Source organism: Anomaloglossus baeobatrachus, chromosome 4, assembly GCF_048569485.1.
Source record: "Anomaloglossus baeobatrachus isolate aAnoBae1 chromosome 4, aAnoBae1.hap1, whole genome shotgun sequence".
NCBI lineage: Eukaryota > Metazoa > Chordata > Amphibia > Anura > Aromobatidae > Anomaloglossus > Anomaloglossus baeobatrachus.
This window is the reverse complement of record NC_134356.1, coordinates 261,525,227-261,547,287: the sequence shown is the minus strand read 5'-3', so window position 1 is coordinate 261,547,287 and position 22,061 is coordinate 261,525,227. Positions and strand designations below refer to the sequence as shown.

At 45.2% G+C, this 22,061-nt stretch overlaps 1 protein-coding gene across 2 annotated transcripts in view; it reads right to left on the bottom strand.

The window, feature by feature from the left end:
* Positions 1-22,061, bottom strand: part of PLEKHG7 (pleckstrin homology and RhoGEF domain containing G7) — a 149,227-nt gene that overhangs the window by 1,467 nt on the left and 125,699 nt on the right. For both annotated transcript variants that reach the window (XM_075342440.1, XM_075342439.1), the window contains exons 13-17: positions 7,806-7,921; positions 5,647-5,740; positions 5,480-5,559; positions 4,846-4,999; positions 2,500-2,597 (exon numbers count right to left, since the gene is read on the bottom strand). In XM_075342440.1, coding sequence (XP_075198555.1) covers positions 2,500-2,597; positions 4,846-4,999; positions 5,480-5,559; positions 5,647-5,740; positions 7,806-7,921 — 542 coding nt within the window. The remainder of the gene's footprint in view (positions 1-2,499; positions 2,598-4,845; positions 5,000-5,479; positions 5,560-5,646; positions 5,741-7,805; positions 7,922-22,061) is intronic.

The window sequence follows — 22,061 nt, the reverse complement described above, 5'->3', positions numbered from 1 at the left end:
TTCCCTCTAGCAGCGCCATCGGTATGATATTCCCTCTAGCAGAGCCATCGGTATGATATTCCCTCTAGCAGAGCCATCGGTATGATATTCCCTCTAGCAGCACCATCAGTCTGATTTTGCCCCTAGCAGCACCATAGCTCTGATTTTACCCCTAGCAGCACAATCTGTCTGATTTTCCCCTAGTAGTATTTGCTACTCTTGTCCATAGGTTGGGTCTATTACTGCAACCCACCCCATTCAAATAAGGCTGAACTGCAATGCCAGACAAAATCGATGGACAAGAATTGTTTGTTTTTTTGGGGGGGGACAAAAATCACACTTTTTAACCCCTTTCACTTAGGCTTGTTTTTACATTAGAAACATAAAGAATGTCATCAATTACTTGTCAGTCTCTTGATAATATAGTATGAAATGAATGACCAAAGTACTATAGCATTGTTTCCTTTCATATTTAAAGGGGTTGTCCACTACTTGGACAATGCCTTGTCAATAAGTTTACCTCCAGTAAAATACAGTGCCTTGCAAAAGTATTCGGCTCCCTTGAATTTTTCAACCTTTTCCCACATTTCAGGCTTCACACATAAAGATAAAAATGTTAATGTTATGGTGAAAAATCAACAACAAGGGGGACACAATTGTGAAGTTGAACGAAATTTATTGGTTATTTTAAACTTTTTTAAACAATAAATAACTGAAAATTGGGGAGTGCAATATTATTCGTCCCCTTTACTTTCAGTGCAGCAAACTCACTCCAGAGGTTCATTGAGGATCTCTGAATGATCCAATGTTGTCCTAAATGATTGATGATGATAAATATAATCCCCCTGTGTCTAATGAAGTGTCCATATAAATGCACCTGCTCTGTGATAGTCTGTGTTCTTTTTAAAGCGCAGAGAGCATCAAGATGACCAAGGATCACAACAGGCAGGTCCATGATACTTTTGTGGAGAAATTTAAAGCCGTATTTGGTTACAAAAAGATTTACAAAACTTTTAACATCCCAAGGAGCACCGTGCAAGCGATCATATTGCAATGGAAGGAGTATCATACCACTGCAAATCTACCAAGACCCGGCCGTCCCTCAAACCTTTCATGTCATACAAGAAGAAGACTGATCAGAGATGCAGCCAAGAGGCCCATGATTACTTTCGATGAACTGCAGAGATCTACAACTAAGGTGGGAGAGTCTGTCCATAGGACAACAATCAGTCTGAAAAAATCTGGCCTTTATGGAAGAGTGGCAAGGAGAAAGCCATTTCTCAAAGATATCCATAAAAAGTGGTGTTTAAAGTTTGCCACAAGCCACCTGGGAGACACCAAACATGTGGAAGAAGGTGCTCTGGTCAGATGAAACCAAAATCGAACTTTTTGGGCACAATGCCAAACGCTATGTTTGGCGTAAAAGCAACACAACTCATCACCCTGAACACAGCATGCCCACTGTCAAACATGGTGGTGGCAGCATCATGGTTTGGGCCCCGTTTTCTTCAGCAGGGACAGGGAAGATGGATAAAATTCATCTTTGAAGAAAACCTGTTGGAGTCTGCAAAAGACCTGAGACTGGGACAGAGATTTGTCTTCCAACAAGATAATGATCCCAAACAAAACAAAATCTACATTGGAATGGTTCACAAATAAACGTATCCAGGTGTTAGAATGGCCAAGTCAAAGTTCAGACCTGAATCCAATCAAGAATCTGTGGAAAGAGCTGAAAACTGCTGTTCACAAACACTCTCCATCCAACCTCACTCAGTTCAAGCTGTTAGCAAAGGAAGAATGGGCAAGAATTTCAGTCTCTCGATGTGCAAAACTGATAGACACATACCCCAAGCGACTTGCAGCTGTAATCACAGCAAAAGGTGGCGCTACAAAGTATTAACTTAAAGGGGATGAATAATATTGCACAAACCAATTTTCAGTTTATTATTTTTTAAAAAAGTTTAAAATAAGCAATACATTTCGTTCAACTTCACAATTATGTCCCACTTGTTGATTCTTCACCATAACATTAACATTTTTATCTTTATGTTTGAATCCTGAAATGTGGGAAAGGGTTGAAAAATTCAAGGGGACCGAATACATTCATAAGGCACTGTAACAACACTTATACTCTTTCAGTGCCCGCACTGTTCCAGCAGTGTGGGCACTCCCTTACCTGGGGCTCATGTGATGTTATTACGTAACACAAGCCTTGCAACCAATCAGCGCTGGCTTCACTCTTCCCGCCTTAAGAAGAATCAAACATCGAGAGGAAGTCAGAGCTGCAGTTTTCTGCACACTCCCTCTTGATGTTTGATATGTTCGAAGACAAGGACAGTGAAGCCAGCGCTGCTTGACAAGGGTCGCTTTACGGAATAATATCACGTAAGTGCCAACACCGCTGGAAAATCGTTGGCACTGAAAGTGAGTATAAGTGTTAATTTACCAGGGGAATACATACAGGTTGAGAAGGGGTCATCTAAGTAGTTGGCAACCCCTTTATAGAGGCATAAAACCAACCTTAGCAGATTCAGTATTTGCTTGCAGAATGAAGGCAGCAATGCACTGCTGATATCGATTCTCGTGCTGGATCAAAAACGCATGCTTCATTCCATACACTGCTCAGAAAGACATGAGGCAAGGGAGGAATTAATAATTGGCAGGTTAAATCGGAAATCATATACATGTATTCTTGACTAAGACTAAGGATGACCCTACATACAGTTGTGCTCAAAAGTTCACATACCCTGGCAAATTTTGTTTTTACTTTCTTGGCCTTTTTCAGAGAATATGAATAACACAAACTTTTTTCCACTCATGTTTAGTGGTTGGGTGAATCCATTTATTGCCAAACTACTGTGTATTCTCTTTTTGAATCATAATTAAAACCAAAAACATCCAAATGACCCTGATCACATACCCCAGTTCGTAATACCGTGTATTTCCCCCTATAACATCAATGACAGCTTGAAGTTTGTAGTAGTAGTTGTTTATGAGGCTCTTTATTTCCTCAGATTGTAAAGCTGCCGATTCTTCTTGGCAAAAAGCCTCCAGTTCTTGTGAATTCCTGAGCTTTATTGCATGAACTTTGTGCTTGAGTTCTCCCCAGAGTGGCTCAAGGATATTGAGGTCAGGAGACTGAGATGGCCACTCCAGAACCTTCACTTTGCTTTGCTGTAGCCAATGACCGGTATTAGTCTTGTGTTTTGGATCGTTGTCATGTTGGAATGTCCAAGTACGTGCCGGGGTACAGTAAGTAAACTTTTGAACACAACTGTATATGATAGTTCTCTTCCGACCCACACTCATAACCACAACTGGCTTGGCACAGGGGAGGAGGCTGATGTAGGGCACTTCTGGTGGCTTATCTCATTAGAACAAAAGGATAGAGCCATTGAAATCCAGCTGCCCTATCCTTATCTCTACCAAGGCCTAAACCTGTGGTAGAGTCAAAAATCCCCCATGGTCATTAGACTGCTCAGCCAAACCCAGTGTATTTGGGTACTATACATCTATTATGTATGGCCAGTGTAAGGGCGGCTTTGCACATTGCAACATCGCACATGCGATGTCGGTGGGGTCAAATCGAAAGTGACGCACTTCCGGCGTCACTTTCGAGATCGTAGTGTGTAAATGCTAGATGATACGATTAACGAGCGCAAAAGTGTCGTTATCGTATCATCGTTGCAGGCTCCGACTTTTTCATAATTATGCTGCAGCGACAGGTACGATGTAATTCCTCGCTCCTGCGGCTGCACACATCGCTGTGTATGAAGCCGCAGGAGCGAGGAACATCAGCTTACCTGCCGCCGGCTGCAATGCGGAAGGAAGGAGGTGGGCGGGATGTTTACATCCTGCTCATCTCCGCCCCTCTGTCGCTATTGGCCGCCTGCCGTGTGATGTCGCTATGACGCCGCACGACCCGCCCCCTTAGGAAGGAGGCGGGTCGCCGGCCAGAGCGACGGTCGCAGGGCAGGTGAATGCATGTGAAGCTGGCGTAGCGATAATTTTCGCTACGCCAGCTATCACAAGATATCGTACCTGCGACGGGGACGGGGACTATCGCGTGCGACATCGCAGCATCGGCTTGCGATGTCGCAACGTGCAAAGCCCGCCTAAGGGTCCAAATAGTTGCCAAGGTGCCATGTTTCATCAAACTGAGCCATAGTCACCCCTAAAAGCAAAACAATGGTGCAAACCTCAATTTTCTTATGGAATCTGTGAAAAATAAGGCACACACAGGTACAATGCAGACTATATTGTACGGGAGCTTTACTACACATTTATACTTGTATAAACTTTTAAAATTATAGTTAAGAGAGTGTCCTGCTTATTTGCTACTAGTGCCTAATCCCAAAGAATTGTAAGAAACTAAAGCACAAAACCCCCCTTTTTTTTTTTTTTTTTTTTTTTTAAGAACTGTATTATTACCTGTTCCCTACAGCATATCTCTCTTTTGTGAGCACAGCTTCCTCTATTAGAAAGGGATAAAGAACCTATAGACGTGTTTCTGGTGCCAGCGGCACAATAAAGTAGCAATTTCCAGTGGCAGTATTGTATAGATGAATGAAGGTCAGTACATTATAATGAGCCTTTCACTAACGTAATACTGTATCTGTAACCTGAGCCTGTATTTTATTCATAGTACCAGTAAAAAGAAAATAACTGATTTGCATTCCCGGCAGCTGCTTTTCCCCTTTACATGAATCATTTCTTTTCTGACACTGAACATTTTGTATAGTAATATTAGGGAAGTTCTAAAAACATATTATCCCTTATATACAAGCTAAAGCTCACTAATCATAAGCTGAATTTTGTCATTTTGGACCTTGATAGGAGAATTATAGAAGAATTTGCATTTGTTACCTGTCACATGGAAAAGATCAATGCCTTTAATGGTCAACCTGTCTAGTGGAATTGGCTGGTCCAGAACCTTACAATAACCTCCTTCTTTTATTATGGACTGCAGCTCTGGGTGTAAAGATGGATACATTGTACTAGCTTCTATATTCGATGATTTCTGTAAGACAAATAATGAGTGTTAACTAAGTGTTTTGTATTAAAGGGGTTATCCAGGTTTACTATAAAAGCCTGCAATCACTCTGTGACTGCAGACTTGTGAATCCTCACATTGTGCACAGTGTGCGCCGTCAGGATTCTCCAGTGCCGGTGGCGATATGAATACTTCCAGCCATGTTCCAACTAGACGTGTGCAACCTAGTATTTAAAGATACAAAGAGCATCTAGCCGGAATGTGGCAGGGAGTATCCGTATAGTTGTGTAAAAAAACAATGCATCGGAGAATCTTGACAGTAAACACTGTGCACAATGTGAGGATTCACAAGTCTGCAGTCACATACAACAACTGCAGACTTTCATGCCAAACCTGGATAAGTCCTTTAAGTCAGTCAATCACAAAATCACAAGGGAAACATGATAATTATACTTTATACAACTCATGAACATTCGGATGATTACTGTAGTAGTTTATCTCACTTACCCGTTTGTTTCTTTTAATTTTTGTAATCAGCAAAAAGTCATCAAAAAGAAGCAGGTATACATCCAGGAGACGTGTGCTTTCTGGGAAGAAGAGAAATATAAATACTAATGTTAAGAACTAATTGACATAATGTCACTATGTAGAGTACAATGCATTAGAATACAGACCTGAGAGCGTAAGTCTCCCCTCATAGAGGAGCTGTCTATTGGGAGAAGAAATAATGGTTTCTACATTGGTGTCTTTAAAGTAGTGCTTCAAGCCCTGAGTAACAAAAAAAAAACCAAACAGAATGACATTACAAAATAATACTAGGTGTATGTAAGGCAGAAATAGCTATGGTATACGAGGATATGTAGTATTGCTGTGACTGTACACGTTTCATAATGCAGCAATGATAGCATGAAACTTTGAACTCTATCTGACTAGGGGAATGTAGCAGCTTCCTCATCTTCCAGCAAGCTAGTTCCCCTTTTCCTTAGGACTTATGAAGACCTCAGTGAAACTCGCTCTGAGCATGAACCACATTACAATGGCTGGCTGTGGACCTCCCAAGCCAAACTCAACAGCCTATGTATGCCTACTGCACTGCAGTCCGAGCTCAGATGAAGTTTCAGCCTTAATTTGCAAGAGACATCCAGTTGGCTAAAAAAAAACCCAAAAAACATAGGACAACTCTGACTTCATTCCAGAACTACTACTCCCTCATCAACCTTCTATTGCAGTTATAAATTCTGAAATAAACGTCAATAAACGTTGCATAAATCAATAGTACAAATGAACATTAGAAACATTGTAATGTATCCTATCTAAGAAATCTGCTTCTTTCACTACTTAAAGGGGCTGTCCAGGCTTGGGGCTCAAGTATGGAATCACTCTGTGACTGCAGACTTGTGAATCCTCACAGTGCGCGTTCTCAAGATTCCTTTTTGCCTGCCCAGGGAGTGGGCGGTAATGTGACAAGTATGTGATTTGCATTCTTCCAGCCTCATTCCGGATAGACGTGTCCAGCCTCACTCAATTAACTTGTCTTTAACGAGCCCACGCACGTATATTCGACATACGATGGCATATATGCAAATCTCATACTGCATTCACGAGCCCGCCCACTGCCAGCATTGACACACAAAAATCCTGACAGCGCGCACTGTGAAGATTCACAAGTCTGCAGTCACATAGATTAGCTGCAGACTATAGCTCCAATATAGCGCCTGGATAACCCCTTTAAGAGCTACTTCTTCCCTTGTCCTCTAAATTTACCATCCATCTTTAAAAATGATTAAATCTGACTAGGTCCACCAAAATAGAATACCAGCACCTGTCTATCTATGGAGACGGGATGGGGGAGTGAAGAGAGCTCAGCAAAGTGAGAGATCAGCAGACACAGACAGATGCCGCTGCAGCTTTTTGTATTTCACTCCAGGGCTGGATTCAGTCACACGTATCAGTAGTGCTGCATAAAATTAGTCTCACCCACCAGCTCAGAGACAACTGAAAATTAGAGATATAGTTTGCAGGTGGGAAAACTGGTGAAAATGAGGAAACAATTCATATAGTGGTCAATAATTGTGTCACCTCTCATGCACTCACTCATGACAGATTGTCCTTAAAAGTCACCTGAGCAATAGGCAAGCTTTGATCAGAATTATACTGGAACAGATGACTAGTTTGGGCAATTCCTTCCTTTACTAGGGAGGGACCTCTAATAATTATCAATGCATTATGGGGTGTACTGCTGCTGTAACCCCTGATGATTAACAGTAGTTTGAAAGTAGTTCCTGAAAGCAAGTCGTTTTATAGTTAAATATGTTCTATGAAGCCATTATTGAATACACAGTGTGAGGATCATGAATTAGTTTTTTCCCTACTTTACCACCAGAAAATTCCTTAAAGGGAATCTGTCATCAGGTTTTTGCTATGTAATCTGACAATAGCATGATGTACAGACAGAGAGCCTGATTCCAGTGATGTATCACTTAGTTTACTAAGTGCAGCAGTTATGAGAGAGTCAGTTTTCTCTGCTGCATTTGTAGTAGAGCTCAGTTGTTGAGCTGTGAATATGCTTTCCCATACCACAGCTTTCTGTGTACATGGTATAGTAACAGAGAGCTGCTAATCAATTGTGGGGGCGGGGTTCCACTAGGAGGAAGGAGGATAGCTATCCTGTAGTTATAATCTGCTACTGATAAAACACTGATTGAAATAGCAAAACAGCCTAGTAAGTGACACATTGTTGTAATCATTGTCTCTACACCTGACAGATGCCCTTTAATGGGGTATTTAAAATGTGTGTTCTAAACCTGACAACCCATTTAAAACATTAAACTACCTCCGGGATGAAGAATCTTTTGTCTCTTTCCCATAGACAAGGCCACACAATGACATCTTGAAGTTGTCTGAATTTCTGCGATTTATCCAGCCATTTCACTCTCCCTTCAAGATCTCCTAAAAGATTAAAGACAAATCAAAATTACCATCATTAAGTGAAATGATCATTCCAGCACTGACCACATTAGTTATTAATGATGGATGAGCGAATAGTGAAATATTCGGGATCGGATTATGCCTAACGAATACCAAGTACTATTCTAGTGACCCAAGCATTTTTTTCTGGGGATTTTCAAAAAAAAATGATCGTGCTCCCCACTGACTTGCCATAGGTTTGTTAAAGTGACAAATACCGGAATAATACTCCGTATTCGGCACAATCTCTTTTTCTATGCTACTAGATACAGGGACAGATAGGCATGGATTAACAATATACACCCAGAACTGCTCGTAGTTCTGGGTGCATATTGGACCTGACAGGTTCCCTTTATGGCATCTTTTTTGCTTTGATCAAAGTAATTGTTTTTTATTTTTTCCTCAATTACAGAAGAGTGTATAGGCCCAGTCACACACAACAACTTACCAGCGATCCCGAAAATGATGCGACCTGATAGGGATCGCAGGTAAATCGCTGGGAGGTCGCAGGTGAGATGTCACACAGTCAGATCTTACCAGCGATGCAGGAACAATACAGATCGCAGTAGCGACCTGTATAACGATCTCTGCTCTCACTGTGACCCTGTCACACAGTGTCAAACACAGCGATGTTCCCTGCCCAGCAGGACATCACCTTTAAAGAAAATGACCTGGACCATTCTGCAACGACTAGAGATCACACAGCAGGGGCCTGATCGCTGGTAAGTGTCACACATATCAAGATCGCTAACGGGATCGCTACTGTGTCACAGAAACCATGACTCAGCTGCGATCTCGCTAGCGATCTCGTTATGTGTGACGGTACCTTATGACAACTAAGCACATGCTCTTTCTGTTAGGACGTCTGTCATTATCAATGAGTAAATAACATTGCCAGACAGTTTGACCCTGGGACATCCAGACCTGAGATACTGGTTTGTGCTGATTTTTTTAAACTGGTATAAACACTCCACAACCTAATCCCAGTAGGGGTTTACCTGCTAAAAGCACATTGTTGTTATGCAATTAGAATAAATCATTTTAATGAATCATTCAGGGATTATTTGTTCATGACCAGTGTTAAAATCTACCTTAAAACAGATCTGTCACCAGATTTCATAATTAAATCTGTATTTATTATAAACAAATATAATTGACTGGTATATTTACTTTGAAAATCCATGGCAGAATAGCTATACAGAATATCACAAAAGTGAGTACACCCTTCATCTTTTTATAGATATTTTATTATATCTTTTCATGGAAAAAACACTGAAGATATGACTAGAGATGAGCGAACCGGTCGTGGTTCGGCTCGAGTTCGGTTCGTCGAACGGAGGTCCCGTTCGAGTTCGGTTGGTCGAATGTTCGACGAACCGAACTCGAACCGCATAGCAAACAATGGCAGGCATTCACAAACACATAGAAACACCTAGAAAACACCCTCAAAGTTGTCCAAAAGGTGACAAACAACTCACAACACAAACACATGGGAAAGTGACAAGGACATATACTCATGCGAAAACAAAAGAGCTGGACAAGGAAAAAGAGGAGGAGACACAGATATAGGCATGGCACGCCCTTCTAAAATCATGTAAAACACCGCAAGGTGACTCAAAGCGGAGTCTCCCTTTTTTCCAAAAATTGGGCCCCACACACACCCCCCCCCCTTCAGTGGCAGCACTTGTGCCTCAGTTGTACACTTCACAGGTACATTTGCATCAAGCACATTCAAAAATACGCCATCCTTAACCGTCCCCATGAGGACACCGGGGTAGGTAGCAAAGTCTTTGCTGAACCATGACTTGTTCATCTTGGCTCCTTTTTAAAAACACGGCAAGCAAGGGTTACTCCAAGCGGAGTCTCCCTTTTTTCCAAAAATTGGGCCCCACAGACACACCCACCCCTTTAGTGGCAGCAGTTGTGCCCCAGTTGTACACTTCACAGCTAGATTTGCATCAAGCACATTCAAAAATACGCCATAATTAACCGTCCCCAGCATGACACCGGGGTAGGTAGATAAAGTCTTTGCTGAACCATGACTTGTTCATCTTGGATCATTTTTAAAAACAATGTAAGCAAGGGTTACTCAAAGCGGACTCTCCCTTTTTTTAAAAAATTGGGCCACACAGACACCCCATCAGTGGCAGCACTTGTGCCCTAGTTGCAAACAGGATGTTTTGATTTGCATCAAGCACATTCCAAATCCACAAGCATTTACTCTCCCCAGGATGACACAGGGGTAGTAAATTCCTTGTGGATCCATGACTTGTTCATTTTGATGAACGTTAGTCTGTCCACATTGTCACTGGACAGACGCGTGCGCTTATCTGTCAGCACACACCCAGCAGCACTGAAGACACATTCAGAGACAATGCTGGCAGCTGGACACGACAAAATCTCCAAGGCGTAAGTGGAGAGCTCTGGCCATTGTTCAAGATTTGAAGCCCAAAATGAGCAAGGCTCCATTTGCAAAGTCATGGCATCAATGTTCATTTGGAGATACTCCTGTATAATCCTCTCCAGCCGTTGACTATGTGTCAGATTTGTTGTCTCTGGTGGCCTTGCAAAGGACGGTCTAAAAAAATTATGAAAAGATTCCATAAAATTGCTGTTACCAGCACCAGATACGGTGCTACTGGTACAGGTAGACTGTTGAAGATGACGAGACCATCCCATGTTTGTCAAGTTACAACTGGGAGATTCACTTCCTGCACCTGCACGGTTGTTTGGTGGAAAAGCCGAGCTAAGATCGAGTAACAGCTTCTGCTGATACTCCTGCATACGTGCGTCCCTTTCTATGGCTGGAATTATGTCACAAAATTTGGACTTGTATCGGGGATCTAATAGTGTGGCAAGCCAGTAGTCATCATCACTTCTAATTTTGACAATAGGAGGGTCATGTTGGAGGTAGTGCAGCAAGAAGGCGCTCATGTGTCTTGCGCAGCCATGCGGACCAAGTCCACGCTGTGTTTGTGGCATAGAGGTGCTAACCGTTCTTTCTTCCTCTGACATCTCCCCCCAACCTCTTTCAACTGAAATTTGACCAAGGTCTCCCTCATCCGCTGAGTCTTCCATGTCCATGGACAGTTCGTCATCCATTTTTTTCATGTTCTCCTGCACCTTCCTCAACATTTCGCCTGCTACCATGCGCCCTTGTTGATCCCTGTCCCCATGGTCCCATGCCTGCCGCGTTGGTGATGATGAACGTCTGGACCTTGGTGATGTTGTTGTCCCTTGCGCATATGAATCCTCCTGTAGTTCCTCCCCTTCCTGTTGTCCCACCCCCTGACTCCGGATAGTGTTTAGCGTGTGCTCCAGCATGTAAATGACTGGAATTGTCATGCTGATAATGGCATTGTCAGCGCTAAACATATTCGTCGCCATGTCGAAACTGTGCAGAAGGGTGCATAGGTCCTTGATCTGAGACCACTCCATCACGGTGATCTGCCCCACCTCTGCATCTCGTTGGCCCAGGCTATACGTCATAACGTATTGCACCAGGGCTCGGCGGTGCTGCCACAGTCGCTGTAACATGTGGAGAGTCGAATTCCAGCATGTCGCCACATCGCATTTCAGGTGATGAACCGGCAGGCCGAAAGACTTCTGGAGCGATGCAAGTCGCTCAGCTGCGGTGGTTGAACGGCGGAAGTGAGCAGACAGTTTTCGTGCCCTGGTCAGAAGGCCATCTAGGCCGGGATAGTGTGTTAAAAATTGCTGGACAACAAGGTTCAACACGTGAGCCATACAAGGCACGTGTGTCACCTTGCCCAGGCGAAGGGCCGCACCCAGGTTTGCAGCATTGTTGCACACGGCCTTACCAGGCTGCAGGTTGAGTGGAGACAACCATTTATTAAACTCGGACCGCAGAGCTGACTGTGACGGGGGTGTACAACAGAGCAAAGGATGGACGAGGCCGAGGGACGATCCAACAGGTTTATTCACAAGAACACTGGAACAGCACACGATAAGTCCACGTAAAACAGATTCGGGGCCCTTCCCGACAATCCTCGGACCGGATTACAAAGCAATCGTCCTTACAGTAGTCCAAAGAGTTCCACACAATCCCACGGGCCGCCACACAGGCCTAGCTCCGTCCGTGTCCACAGCCACACAGGCTGGAGCTCCTGCTCTCTTCAAGTTTCAGCTCACTCTGACTGAATCTCCCAGGTAAGCAGAGTTTACACTAGTTGGACTCTAGGCCCACCTCCCCCTACTCCCAGGGATGGAAGTGCCTCAAGAGGATATAACCTTGCATTTTAGGGGGTGATTACCTACAACAATAGAAATGTACACAGAAGTAGTTCAAATAAGACAATGAACCCAGCTTGAAATAGGAATCTGTACAGCATATACATTGAGAGGGTAAATTACATCTTCACAATCCCTCCCCCTCCCAACTTGTGTACGTACTAGGGACCTCTACAGGTCACTGGTTAAGTACACACAGGCAGAGCGTTACTTACATGTGGCTTCATGCAGCCACGAATTGGCATCGTAGCTCTCCCACATCATTGCCCAGGAGAACAGCTGCAGGCAGACCACCCATCACCCCAACCACACATCGCCTGACCCCAAAACCAAAGTTCAGATCCACAATGGCTGTGGGAATAGTCCTCCATTGTCCACCAGCCAGTTCAATAACAATCCCAGGTCCTCTATGGATTGCCTCAGGCCGAACCACTCTGGGATCAGCCAGTGTGAGGAAAGCACCCGAGTCACAAAATCCAACAAGTCTCTGTCCATCCAGCACAACCTCCTGCAAGTGCTTACCTCGATGAGCAGAAGTCGTCATAACTGCGGGTCGCACCCCGTAAACTCCTGGTGGTGCAACATGGGGGGCTGAGTCACTAGGCCAGTCCTCACATAACGGTGCCACATCTTCCTCCATGGCACTGGGCTGTAAATAATTAACAATCCGATTGGGTGCAGGATCAGTCCTCATTTGAACAGCTGGGCAGGAGACTTGCCGATGCCCTGGCTGTCCACATTGATAGCATCTGCGCTGGGTCTCCCTCCATCCAAGGTGTCCTCTTGGGTAAGGGGTAGGGGAACTTGGAGGCCGGCTCCCACCTGAAGGTGCTGTAGGGGTTTGAGGATGATTCCTCCATGGGCTGGCTGGGCATGAGGCCTGCAAATGCCCGGGACCCCGGCGTATTCCAGAAAGTGTAGTAGAAGCAACTGGAGGCACATTAACACGGGTATCAACATGTGGTGGCTTAGCGGAACGGGGAACAATGGGGACAGAATAACTGGGGGCATCCGGTGTTGTGGAGCTGTTAGGCGTCTCTCCATCCTCTAACAGAACCCTCCACTGAGGCTTGATAGTGAGCACCTCATCAGCTAGAGCAGCAGCTTCCTCCACTGTCGCTGGTTTTCTCTCACGCACCCATTCCCGGATCTCAGCGGGGCACTGGGCAAAGAATTGTTCTTTTAGGATGACCTGCAGGAAGGTCCCCCAACATAAGGCCTCCTCTGCCTCCAGCCAGCGATTACATATTTGTTTGAGTCTATGAGCATATATCTTAAAAGACACTTCCCCATCACAGGCTAAAGCACGGAACTGAGTCCTGTAAGTGTCTGGGGTCACAGCATAATGTTCTAAAATAGTCTGTTTAATATCCGCATACTCACAGTTCCACCGAGGGTCCATAGCTCTATAGGCTTCAGCAGCTCCCCCCTCTAGGAGCCCAACCAGATGCCGGACACGCTCCCTGTCCGGGACTTCCATTAATCGACACTGATGCTCAAAGTCCTGGAAGAAGCCCTCAATGTCGCCTGCAGCCTCATTAAACGGCTTAAAGTCTTTGCGGGACACCCTGGGAAGTTCCCTCATGATGGGTGCTGGGGTTACAGTCTGTCTGGAACCTCTCGCGGCTTCCACAGCGAGCTCCTTATCCAGCAGTGCCATCTCCTCCATCCTGCGCTCCTTCTCTTTAGCTCCACGCATGGCCTCCCTCTTATCTTCTATGGTGGCCTCATCTCCAAGCAGTGCCATCTCCTCCTTGTACCACACAACCCATTGACTTTTTTGGGTATTCACCTCCGGCTGCCGTCTTTCTTCCGTTTGCTGTGAGGATCCTTCCTCCACGTCATTTTGCAAACAGACTCCTTCTAGCGCCTCAATCAGCTGCTCCTTGGAGAGTCCTTTGAAACGAACTCCTACTTCACGGGCCATTGTTTGTAGGCTCACCACAGTCCAGTTCTTGTACTCTGAGGTTCTGATTCCAGATGTTAATGGGCCGTTGTCCTCCATTCCTTCTGCTCTGATCCCAGCGCTGCCAACCAGTTTGTGACGGGGGTGTACAACAGAGCAAAGGATGGACGAGGCCGAGGGACGATCCAACAGGTTTATTCACAAGAACACTGGAACAGCACACGATAAGTCCACGTAAAACAGATTCGGGGCCCTTCCCGACAATCCTCGGACCGGATTACAAAGCAATCGTCCTTACAGTAGTCCAAAGAGTTCCACACAATCCCACGGGCCGCCACACAGGCCTAGCTCCGTCCGTGTCCACAGCCACACAGGCTGGAGCTCCTGCTCTCTTCAAGTTTCAGCTCACTCTGACTGAATCTCCCAGGTAAGCAGAGTTTACACTAGTTGGACTCTAGGCCCACCTCCCCCTACTCCCAGGGATGGAAGTGCCTCAAGAGGATATAACCTTGCATTTTAGGGGGTGATTACCTACAACAATAGAAATGTACACAGAAGTAGTTCAAATAAGACAATGAACCCAGCTTGAAATAGGAATCTGTACAGCATATACAGTGAGAGGGTAAATTACATCTTCACACTGACCACAACTCCTCAGCTGTGTGACTCTTATTCCCAAGACATGTCAAGCTAAAGACCGCCTGATGCCGTTGGGCTCTGCTGCCAGCATAGTAATGAGGGGTGCGTGATTCCTTCTGCGCAGTGAGAACGCTGGTGGCCTGACCAGGCAGGCTTGGGGCGGAGGTGGAGGACCCAGATGAGGTGGAGGAGGCAGAACTAGTGGCGGAACTTGGACAGACAGAGGATTGACACACAAGTCGTGGGGACGGCAAGACTTGTGCAGCAGACCCTTCACCATCTATCACTATAGTTACCCAGTGCCCAGTCAGCGACATGTAACGTCCCTGTCCATGCTTACTGGTCCAAGTATCGGTGGTGAAATGCACCCGTTCACACACACAGAGTTTCTCAAGGAAGCGGTGATGTTGTGTGCGACATGCTGGTGTAGTGCGGGCACACCTTTCTTAGAGAAGTAGTGGCGACTGGGCATCTGGTACTGGGGCACAGCGACAGACTGGAAAAATGCAGCTTTGTGAGAAAAGTATAGGCATAGACATGATGTTGCCTTCATCCAACGTTGGTGCTATCGATGTCTGAGAGAGCTGTACACACGCACTTGTTTCCCCTTCCAAACCAACTGACGACCTACCAAGCAAACTGCCTGTTGCGGTTACAGTGGTGGAAGTTGTGCGTGAAAAACCAGGTGTGACAGCTGTCCCCACAGTCCTAGAAGATGAAGAGCACGCGGATGCACTAGAAGGGGCAGGCGGTGGATGGTTCGCTCCGCTAGGCCGCATTGCAGCACGGTGAGCTTCCCACCGGGACATATGATATTTATTCATGTGACGATTCATGGAAGAAGTTGTCAAACTGCTGAGGTTTTGACCTCTACTAACAGAATCATGACAAATTTTACAGATCACATAATTTGGGCGATCTTTTGCTATGTCAAAAAAGGACCAGGCTAGGCAAGGCTTAGAGGGCATGCGACCTGTTGATCCACCCCAACTAGTGCTCAGAGGCAGAGTGGTGGCTGAGGATGCAGTTGTAGACGTGCTACCAGTACTCCGACTCTGTCCAGGAAGGCGCAAGGTAGCTTCGTCATCAGTTGCATCCTCCTCCACCACCTCTGTTGACCTCCTCGAGTACCTGACTGTGGGTTGACAGTAGGTGGGATCTAGAACTTCCTCATCAATTGTTGTGTTTGCACTCCCCTCACCCTCAGACCGAGCCTTTTCTTGCCCTGACCGAATATTTAAGTTGTCATCCCAATCTGGTATCTGCGTCTCATCGTCATCAGTATGTTCTTCATTGTCTATAACAACAATTGTTACAGTTGGTGAAAAAGGGTCAACATTATGCTCAGAAACTTGGTCCTCACGGCCTGAATCAGAGTCACAAAGGTTCTGGGCATCACTGCAGACCATTTCCTGGTCTGTACTCACTGTAGCTTGGGAGCAGACCTCTGATTCCCAGGCTATAGTGTGACTGAACAGCTCTGCAGACTCAGCCATCTCAGTTCCACCATACTGTGCAGGGCGGACGGAGACTTCAGAGCTGGGAGAAAGCAAGTTTGATTGGGATGAGAACTCAGAGGACTGGTGTTTTTTGGATGCGGTAGTTGAGGTGGCTGAGAGGGCACTTGTTGGACCACTTGAGATCCATTCAAGCATTTTCCTTTTTGGCCATCATCTACCTTTGTTCCAGTTGTCCGTGTCCGTAAAAAAGGGAGCACATCGGATTGTCCACGGTAAGTAGTAGACATCTTACTTTTGCTGGAAGATGGTCTATCTTCAGCAGATGTTAATGGAGCTTTGCCACCTTCCCCACGGACAAACCCTTTTTTTCCTTTTCCAACACGCCTCTTACCCTTTCCACCAGCATCTGTCATTTTGCCACTCATTTTGATTGCGACAAGATTGTGCACTTAAAATGTGGTAGTAAAAATTGAGAGGTGGTGTAGATTGCAGCGGTGGTCTATCTTTATTAACAGCAGAATAAACAACAATAATTATCACTGACAATGCAACTACGGCCCTTAAACTGGCAGCATAAATTGCTAGTATAATGGCTTAGTAACAATGAGTTTGAGTGTGCAATGCAGGCAGAGGTGCTGCAAATATCTTTGCACTTGTGGGACAATACAGAAGTCCAACAGCCACGTTTAGGATGCCACTAAGTTCACTCAGTGTTTGCTAGTATAATGGCTTAGTAACAATGAGTTTGAGTGTGCAATGCAGGCAGAGGTGCTGCAAATATCTTTGCACTTGTGGGATGATACAGAAGTCCAACAGCCACGTTTAGGATGCCACTAAGTTCACTCAGTGTTTGCTAGTATAATGGCTTAGTAACAATGAGTTTGAGTGTGCAATGCAGGCAGAGGTGCTGCAAATATCTTTGCACTTGTGGGACAATACAGAAGTCCAACAGCCACGTTTAGGATGCCACTAAGTTCACGCAGTGTTTGCTAGTATAATGGCTTAGTAACAATGAGTTTGAGTGTGCAATGCAGGCAGAGGTGCTGCAAATATCTTTGCACTTGTGGGATGATACAGAAGTCCAACAGCCACGTTTAGGATGCCACTAAGTTCACTCAGTGTTTGCTAGTATAATGGCTTAGTAACAATGAGTTTGAGTGTGCAATGCAGGCAGACGTGCTGCAAATATCTTTGCACTTGTGGGACGATACAGAAGTCCAACAGCCACGTTTAGGATGCCACTAAGTTCACTCAGTGTTTGCTAGTATAATGGCTTAGTAACAATGAGTTTGAGTGTGCAAAGGGCAGGAGGGTACAGTGCCAGGGTTGTGGGTCTCTGGGTAGAGGAATGGAAGCCTGCCTTTCTATCCCTCCTAATGGGGAAATGCAGCGAGGAAATCCCTGACCTTAGCTACACAGACGCTGTCATCTTGTGTAGCTGTTAAACTCTGTTTTCACGGACCTGTCACCTATGGCTCTGACCCTGCCGGTATGAGCCCTTAAAAGGACTGATAGAAAGTGCTATCCCTATTCTGTACAGCGCTGTGTATAGAGCGTACACAGCAGTATCGGAGCTAGGCGCTGCGCCAGCGGTGACTGACACCAAGGACGCAGAAGGCAGATAATGGCGTGCTGGAGGAAAATGTCCGTTTTTATAATGCAGGGACATGTGACATGGACATCCTATCACACATGCCTTTTGCTTCTCTGGCTAAAAGTCCACTTAGCTGTGTGTGTGTCTGGGATTGGCTGACATGCTGGGCCGCCCCACTACACGCGCGCGCTTAGGGAAGGAAGACAAGGAAAATAAAAAAAAAATGGCGATCGCCATTATCCATACAGCAGTGATCTGAATGCGCTGTTCCCGCACACTATACACTGAAATTTCATAATAGTGTGAGTCACAGAGTAACTTACACTATAACAGCGGAAAGCCAGTTAGGAATTAGCTGGTCTTTTTGCTGCTAGAACAGTTCTCGAACGTATCTAGAACTATCGAGCTTTAGCAAAAAGCTCGAGTTCTAGTTCTATCTAGAACAGCCCCCAAAATCACTCGAGCCGCGAACTGCAGAACCTCGAACCACGAACCGCGCTCAACTCTAGATATGACACTTTGATACAATGTAAAGTAGTCAGTGTAAAGCTTGTATAACAGTGTAAGTTTGGTGTACCTTCTAAATAATTCAATATATTGCCATTTTTCCTCCCTGTGTCATGTGACTAATTAGTGCTAGAAGGTCTCAGTTGTGTTAAATTTGATGTTATCGCTCACACATTCTCATACTGGTGACCTCATGGCAAAGAATTCTCTGTGGATCTGAAAAAAAGAATTGTTGCTTTACATAGAGATGACCTAGGCTATAAGAAAATTGCCAACACCCTGAAACTAAGCTGCAGCTTGGTGGCCAAGACCATACAGCAGTATAACAAGACAGGATCCACTCAGAACAGGCCTCATCATGGCTGACCAAAGTAGTTGAGTGTACGTGTTCAGCGTCATATCCAGAGGTTGTCTTTTCAGAATAGATGTATGAGAGCTGCCAGCATTACTGCAGAGGATAAAGGGGTTGGGGGTGTCAGCCTGTCAGTGCTCAGACCATATGCCGCACACTGCATCAAATTGGTCTGCATGGCTCTCATTCCAGAAGGAAGCCGCTTCTAAAGATGATACACAAGAAAGCCCGCAAACAGTTTACTCAAGGGAAGCAGACTGTGGAAATGGATTACTGAAACCCTGTTCTGTGGTCTGATGAGACCAAGATAAATTTATTTGGTTCAGATGGTGTTAAGCATGTATGGCAGCAACCAGGTGAGGAGTACAAAGACAAGAGTGTCTTACCTACAGTCAAGCATGGTGGTGGGAGTGTCATGGTTTGGGGCTGCATGAGTGCTGCCGACTATTGAGAGCTATAGTTCATTGAGGGAACCATGAATGCCAACATGTACTGTGATATACTGAAGCAGAGCACTAGGCCACAGGGCAGTATTCCAATAAGATAACTACCACTGCCTCGCTAAAGAAACGGAGAGAAAAGGTCATGGACTGGCCACTGCCACTTTCAATCGTGAAAGTGGCATCTAAGTGGTTAAAAGGGGAAAAGGACTCCCTCTTTAGCACTATTATTTCCCTTTACTTGTTGTTAGAGTGGCATTTTTTTAGCAGGTTGTGGCTATGAAATCTGAAAGCTGCATTATGTATTGGAAGATAGCCTGATTCCATTGATATATCACTTCCTGAGATGCTCGGGGAAATTTTGTCAAAATCCCTGTTTTCTCTGCTATATGTAGCAATGCTATGAAAACTGAGCTTCTTATAACTCCTCACACATCCCTGATTGGCAGCTTCCTGTGTATGCATTGTCAGCAAGCTACCAATCAGTAGGGGCGGGGTTACACAGATTAGCTGGACTGCCTGACACATGACATTTAGTTCTGCAGTGAGAATATCCTAAAAACACACTTCTTGTATTGAAACTAAGGCAAGTTGCTGAGCATGTGATATGTCCTTGGAATCAGGCTCTCTGCCCCTACATTATGCTCCTCTCAGATTCAATAGCAAAATCCTGTTGACAAATTCCCTTTAAGTACCTGTATACATCTTATTCATACCATTGCACTTCCTGTACCCTACAAGGGAACTTTGTGCCAGAATATTGAAGAAAATGTAAATATAAAATTAAAAAAATACTCTGTTTCATTGGCAGTTTGTAGGTGACATGGATGATATTTTCAAACCAACTGTTGTCACTGTGCAGCAGTATCCAATACATCTAGGTAGAAGAATATATACATAGGGATTCAACAGTCTATCAGTATATCATCAGCAGAAAAAGGGTCTGCATTCATTTACTCCTTTAGGCCCTGTGCGCACGCTGCAGTTTTTGCCGTGGATTTGCTGCATGAATTGCTGCAGCAAATGTTCATAACCTTTCTGCAGTCATTCCCCAGCAAAACCTATGGTGAAAAAAAAAAAATGGCGTGCGCACATTGCGTTTTTTTTCTGCAGCAAAAAGAATGTGCATGTCACTTCTTTTCTGCAGGTACCTGCGGTTTTTGCCATAGATAATGGTAAAAAAAACGCAGGGATCAACCTGCGGCAAATTGCGGCAAAAATGCAGGTGCAGTATTCTGCCAGAGGGTGCGGATTTTCCTTAAGAAAAGTCAATTTTCTAGTGTGCACATAGCCTTACAGTTGAGTTTGATAATGCGGTGAAATACCATTCCAGTGAAAGCGGGGGTGTATGGGGCACACAGGAGGACAGGAGAATCCTCTGGTGGGCCTCTTTACTGTAATAATTCACTTGGCCCCCAAACATGATCCATAGTTGGCACAATACACTTATTTCACTATGTACAGACAAAGGAAGCATTTACCATTTATTTCACAAACTGTCCAGTAGCATAGGTAAATGTGTGAATGTAATATTTGCATGTAGTAGATCAATGGACCCCCAGAGTCATTGTTACTGGGGGGCCCCTGCTGCCGCAGTCTGACTCTGTGCTTAACCTGTACAGTGTACAAAACACCTACCATAAAGAAGATAAATAAGCTGGGTTCACATAATGCGGGTGAGGGAGGAGTGCTGACACTATTATTCCTCTATCTGTGCTAAACTGGAGGATGCTCCAAGCCCCTAGTCCATACTGTGTAAATTCAGCATTTAGTATAAAGCAGAATAACTCTTCCATAGAGTCATAAATAATACTGCTATACAGTGCTGCTACTACCATAGACTGCAAAAATAAAATACTTTACAGTGCCTAATTAGAAGTACCATCATATTATACTCAAATAACCAACCATTTAATATACTTTCCAGGACGCCACATGACAGCACGGTAGGAGTTGCTCCTTTGACCTTTACAGGGACAGGAAACGCAAGCGGTTAAAAGCCCCTCCCCATCCCCCTCTCCTCAGTGTTTTTCCTGTCCCTGTACAGGACGGACGCAAGTCTTACCGTCGGGATGTACGGGGTCCAGGCGGATCGGGGGGGTCTTGCTCTCTCGTTCCGGCCTGTCAAGCAGCCCCTGGCCGACACCTCTAAAGGAGAGGTCCCTCAGCCGGCCGGTGGAGCAGGAGTTCCCGGCAAAAGCCGCTTCCCTCAGGTGAGGGCTCTCGGCATCCCGCTGTCTGCCGCGGCCATGTGGCACTTCCGGGTGTGCGCGCGCCATGCGTTCCAGCCTGACACGCACACTGACGCATGTGCAGTGCAAAGACTTCCGCATTTCCTGGTCGGAATATGGCGGCGCCCTGGAAGGCGGCGTGTGATCCGGGACGGAACACTGGAGGCGGGAACGGGCCCTGTCGTCGCCCAAACAGGTATCAAACCTTGGGAACGGGGAAATGTGCATTCTGTGTGTTTCTGTATAACAACCTACTCACTGCTTATTACAATGGATGAAGGTGACAGGTCAGATGCTAGCCCCCCTGACGAGTCCCAGGGTCACGTAAGTGCAGGTGTGTCAGGACTCTGGCCTGTAGTGGTGTGGGTAGAGCCTGATTCTGTCTCCCATTCCTTTTAGGAACCGGCACTATCCCTAAAAAAGTTCAGAGGAAGTCGGCCAGAATAAAAAAGTGTGCAGTCTGTCATTCACATCTGTCAGAGTCCTGCACTAAAATTAGAAATTTAGGCTTGGAACTTTCTAAGTAGATTATGCTGCATGGTGAGGTTGCTGCCTCATGTTTTGCTGGGTTCAGCAGACCTCATGTTTAAGTTCAGAATTTACCTGTTGATGGAACCTTATGTGGATCCTCCTGTTGTGGTTAATAACACATTTGATTCCACTATTATCTCACCAGACCGGATTCTGTCTGATTTACTCCTTCTATAGGAGGGAAAATTGTGGATATAACACATTATCTCGC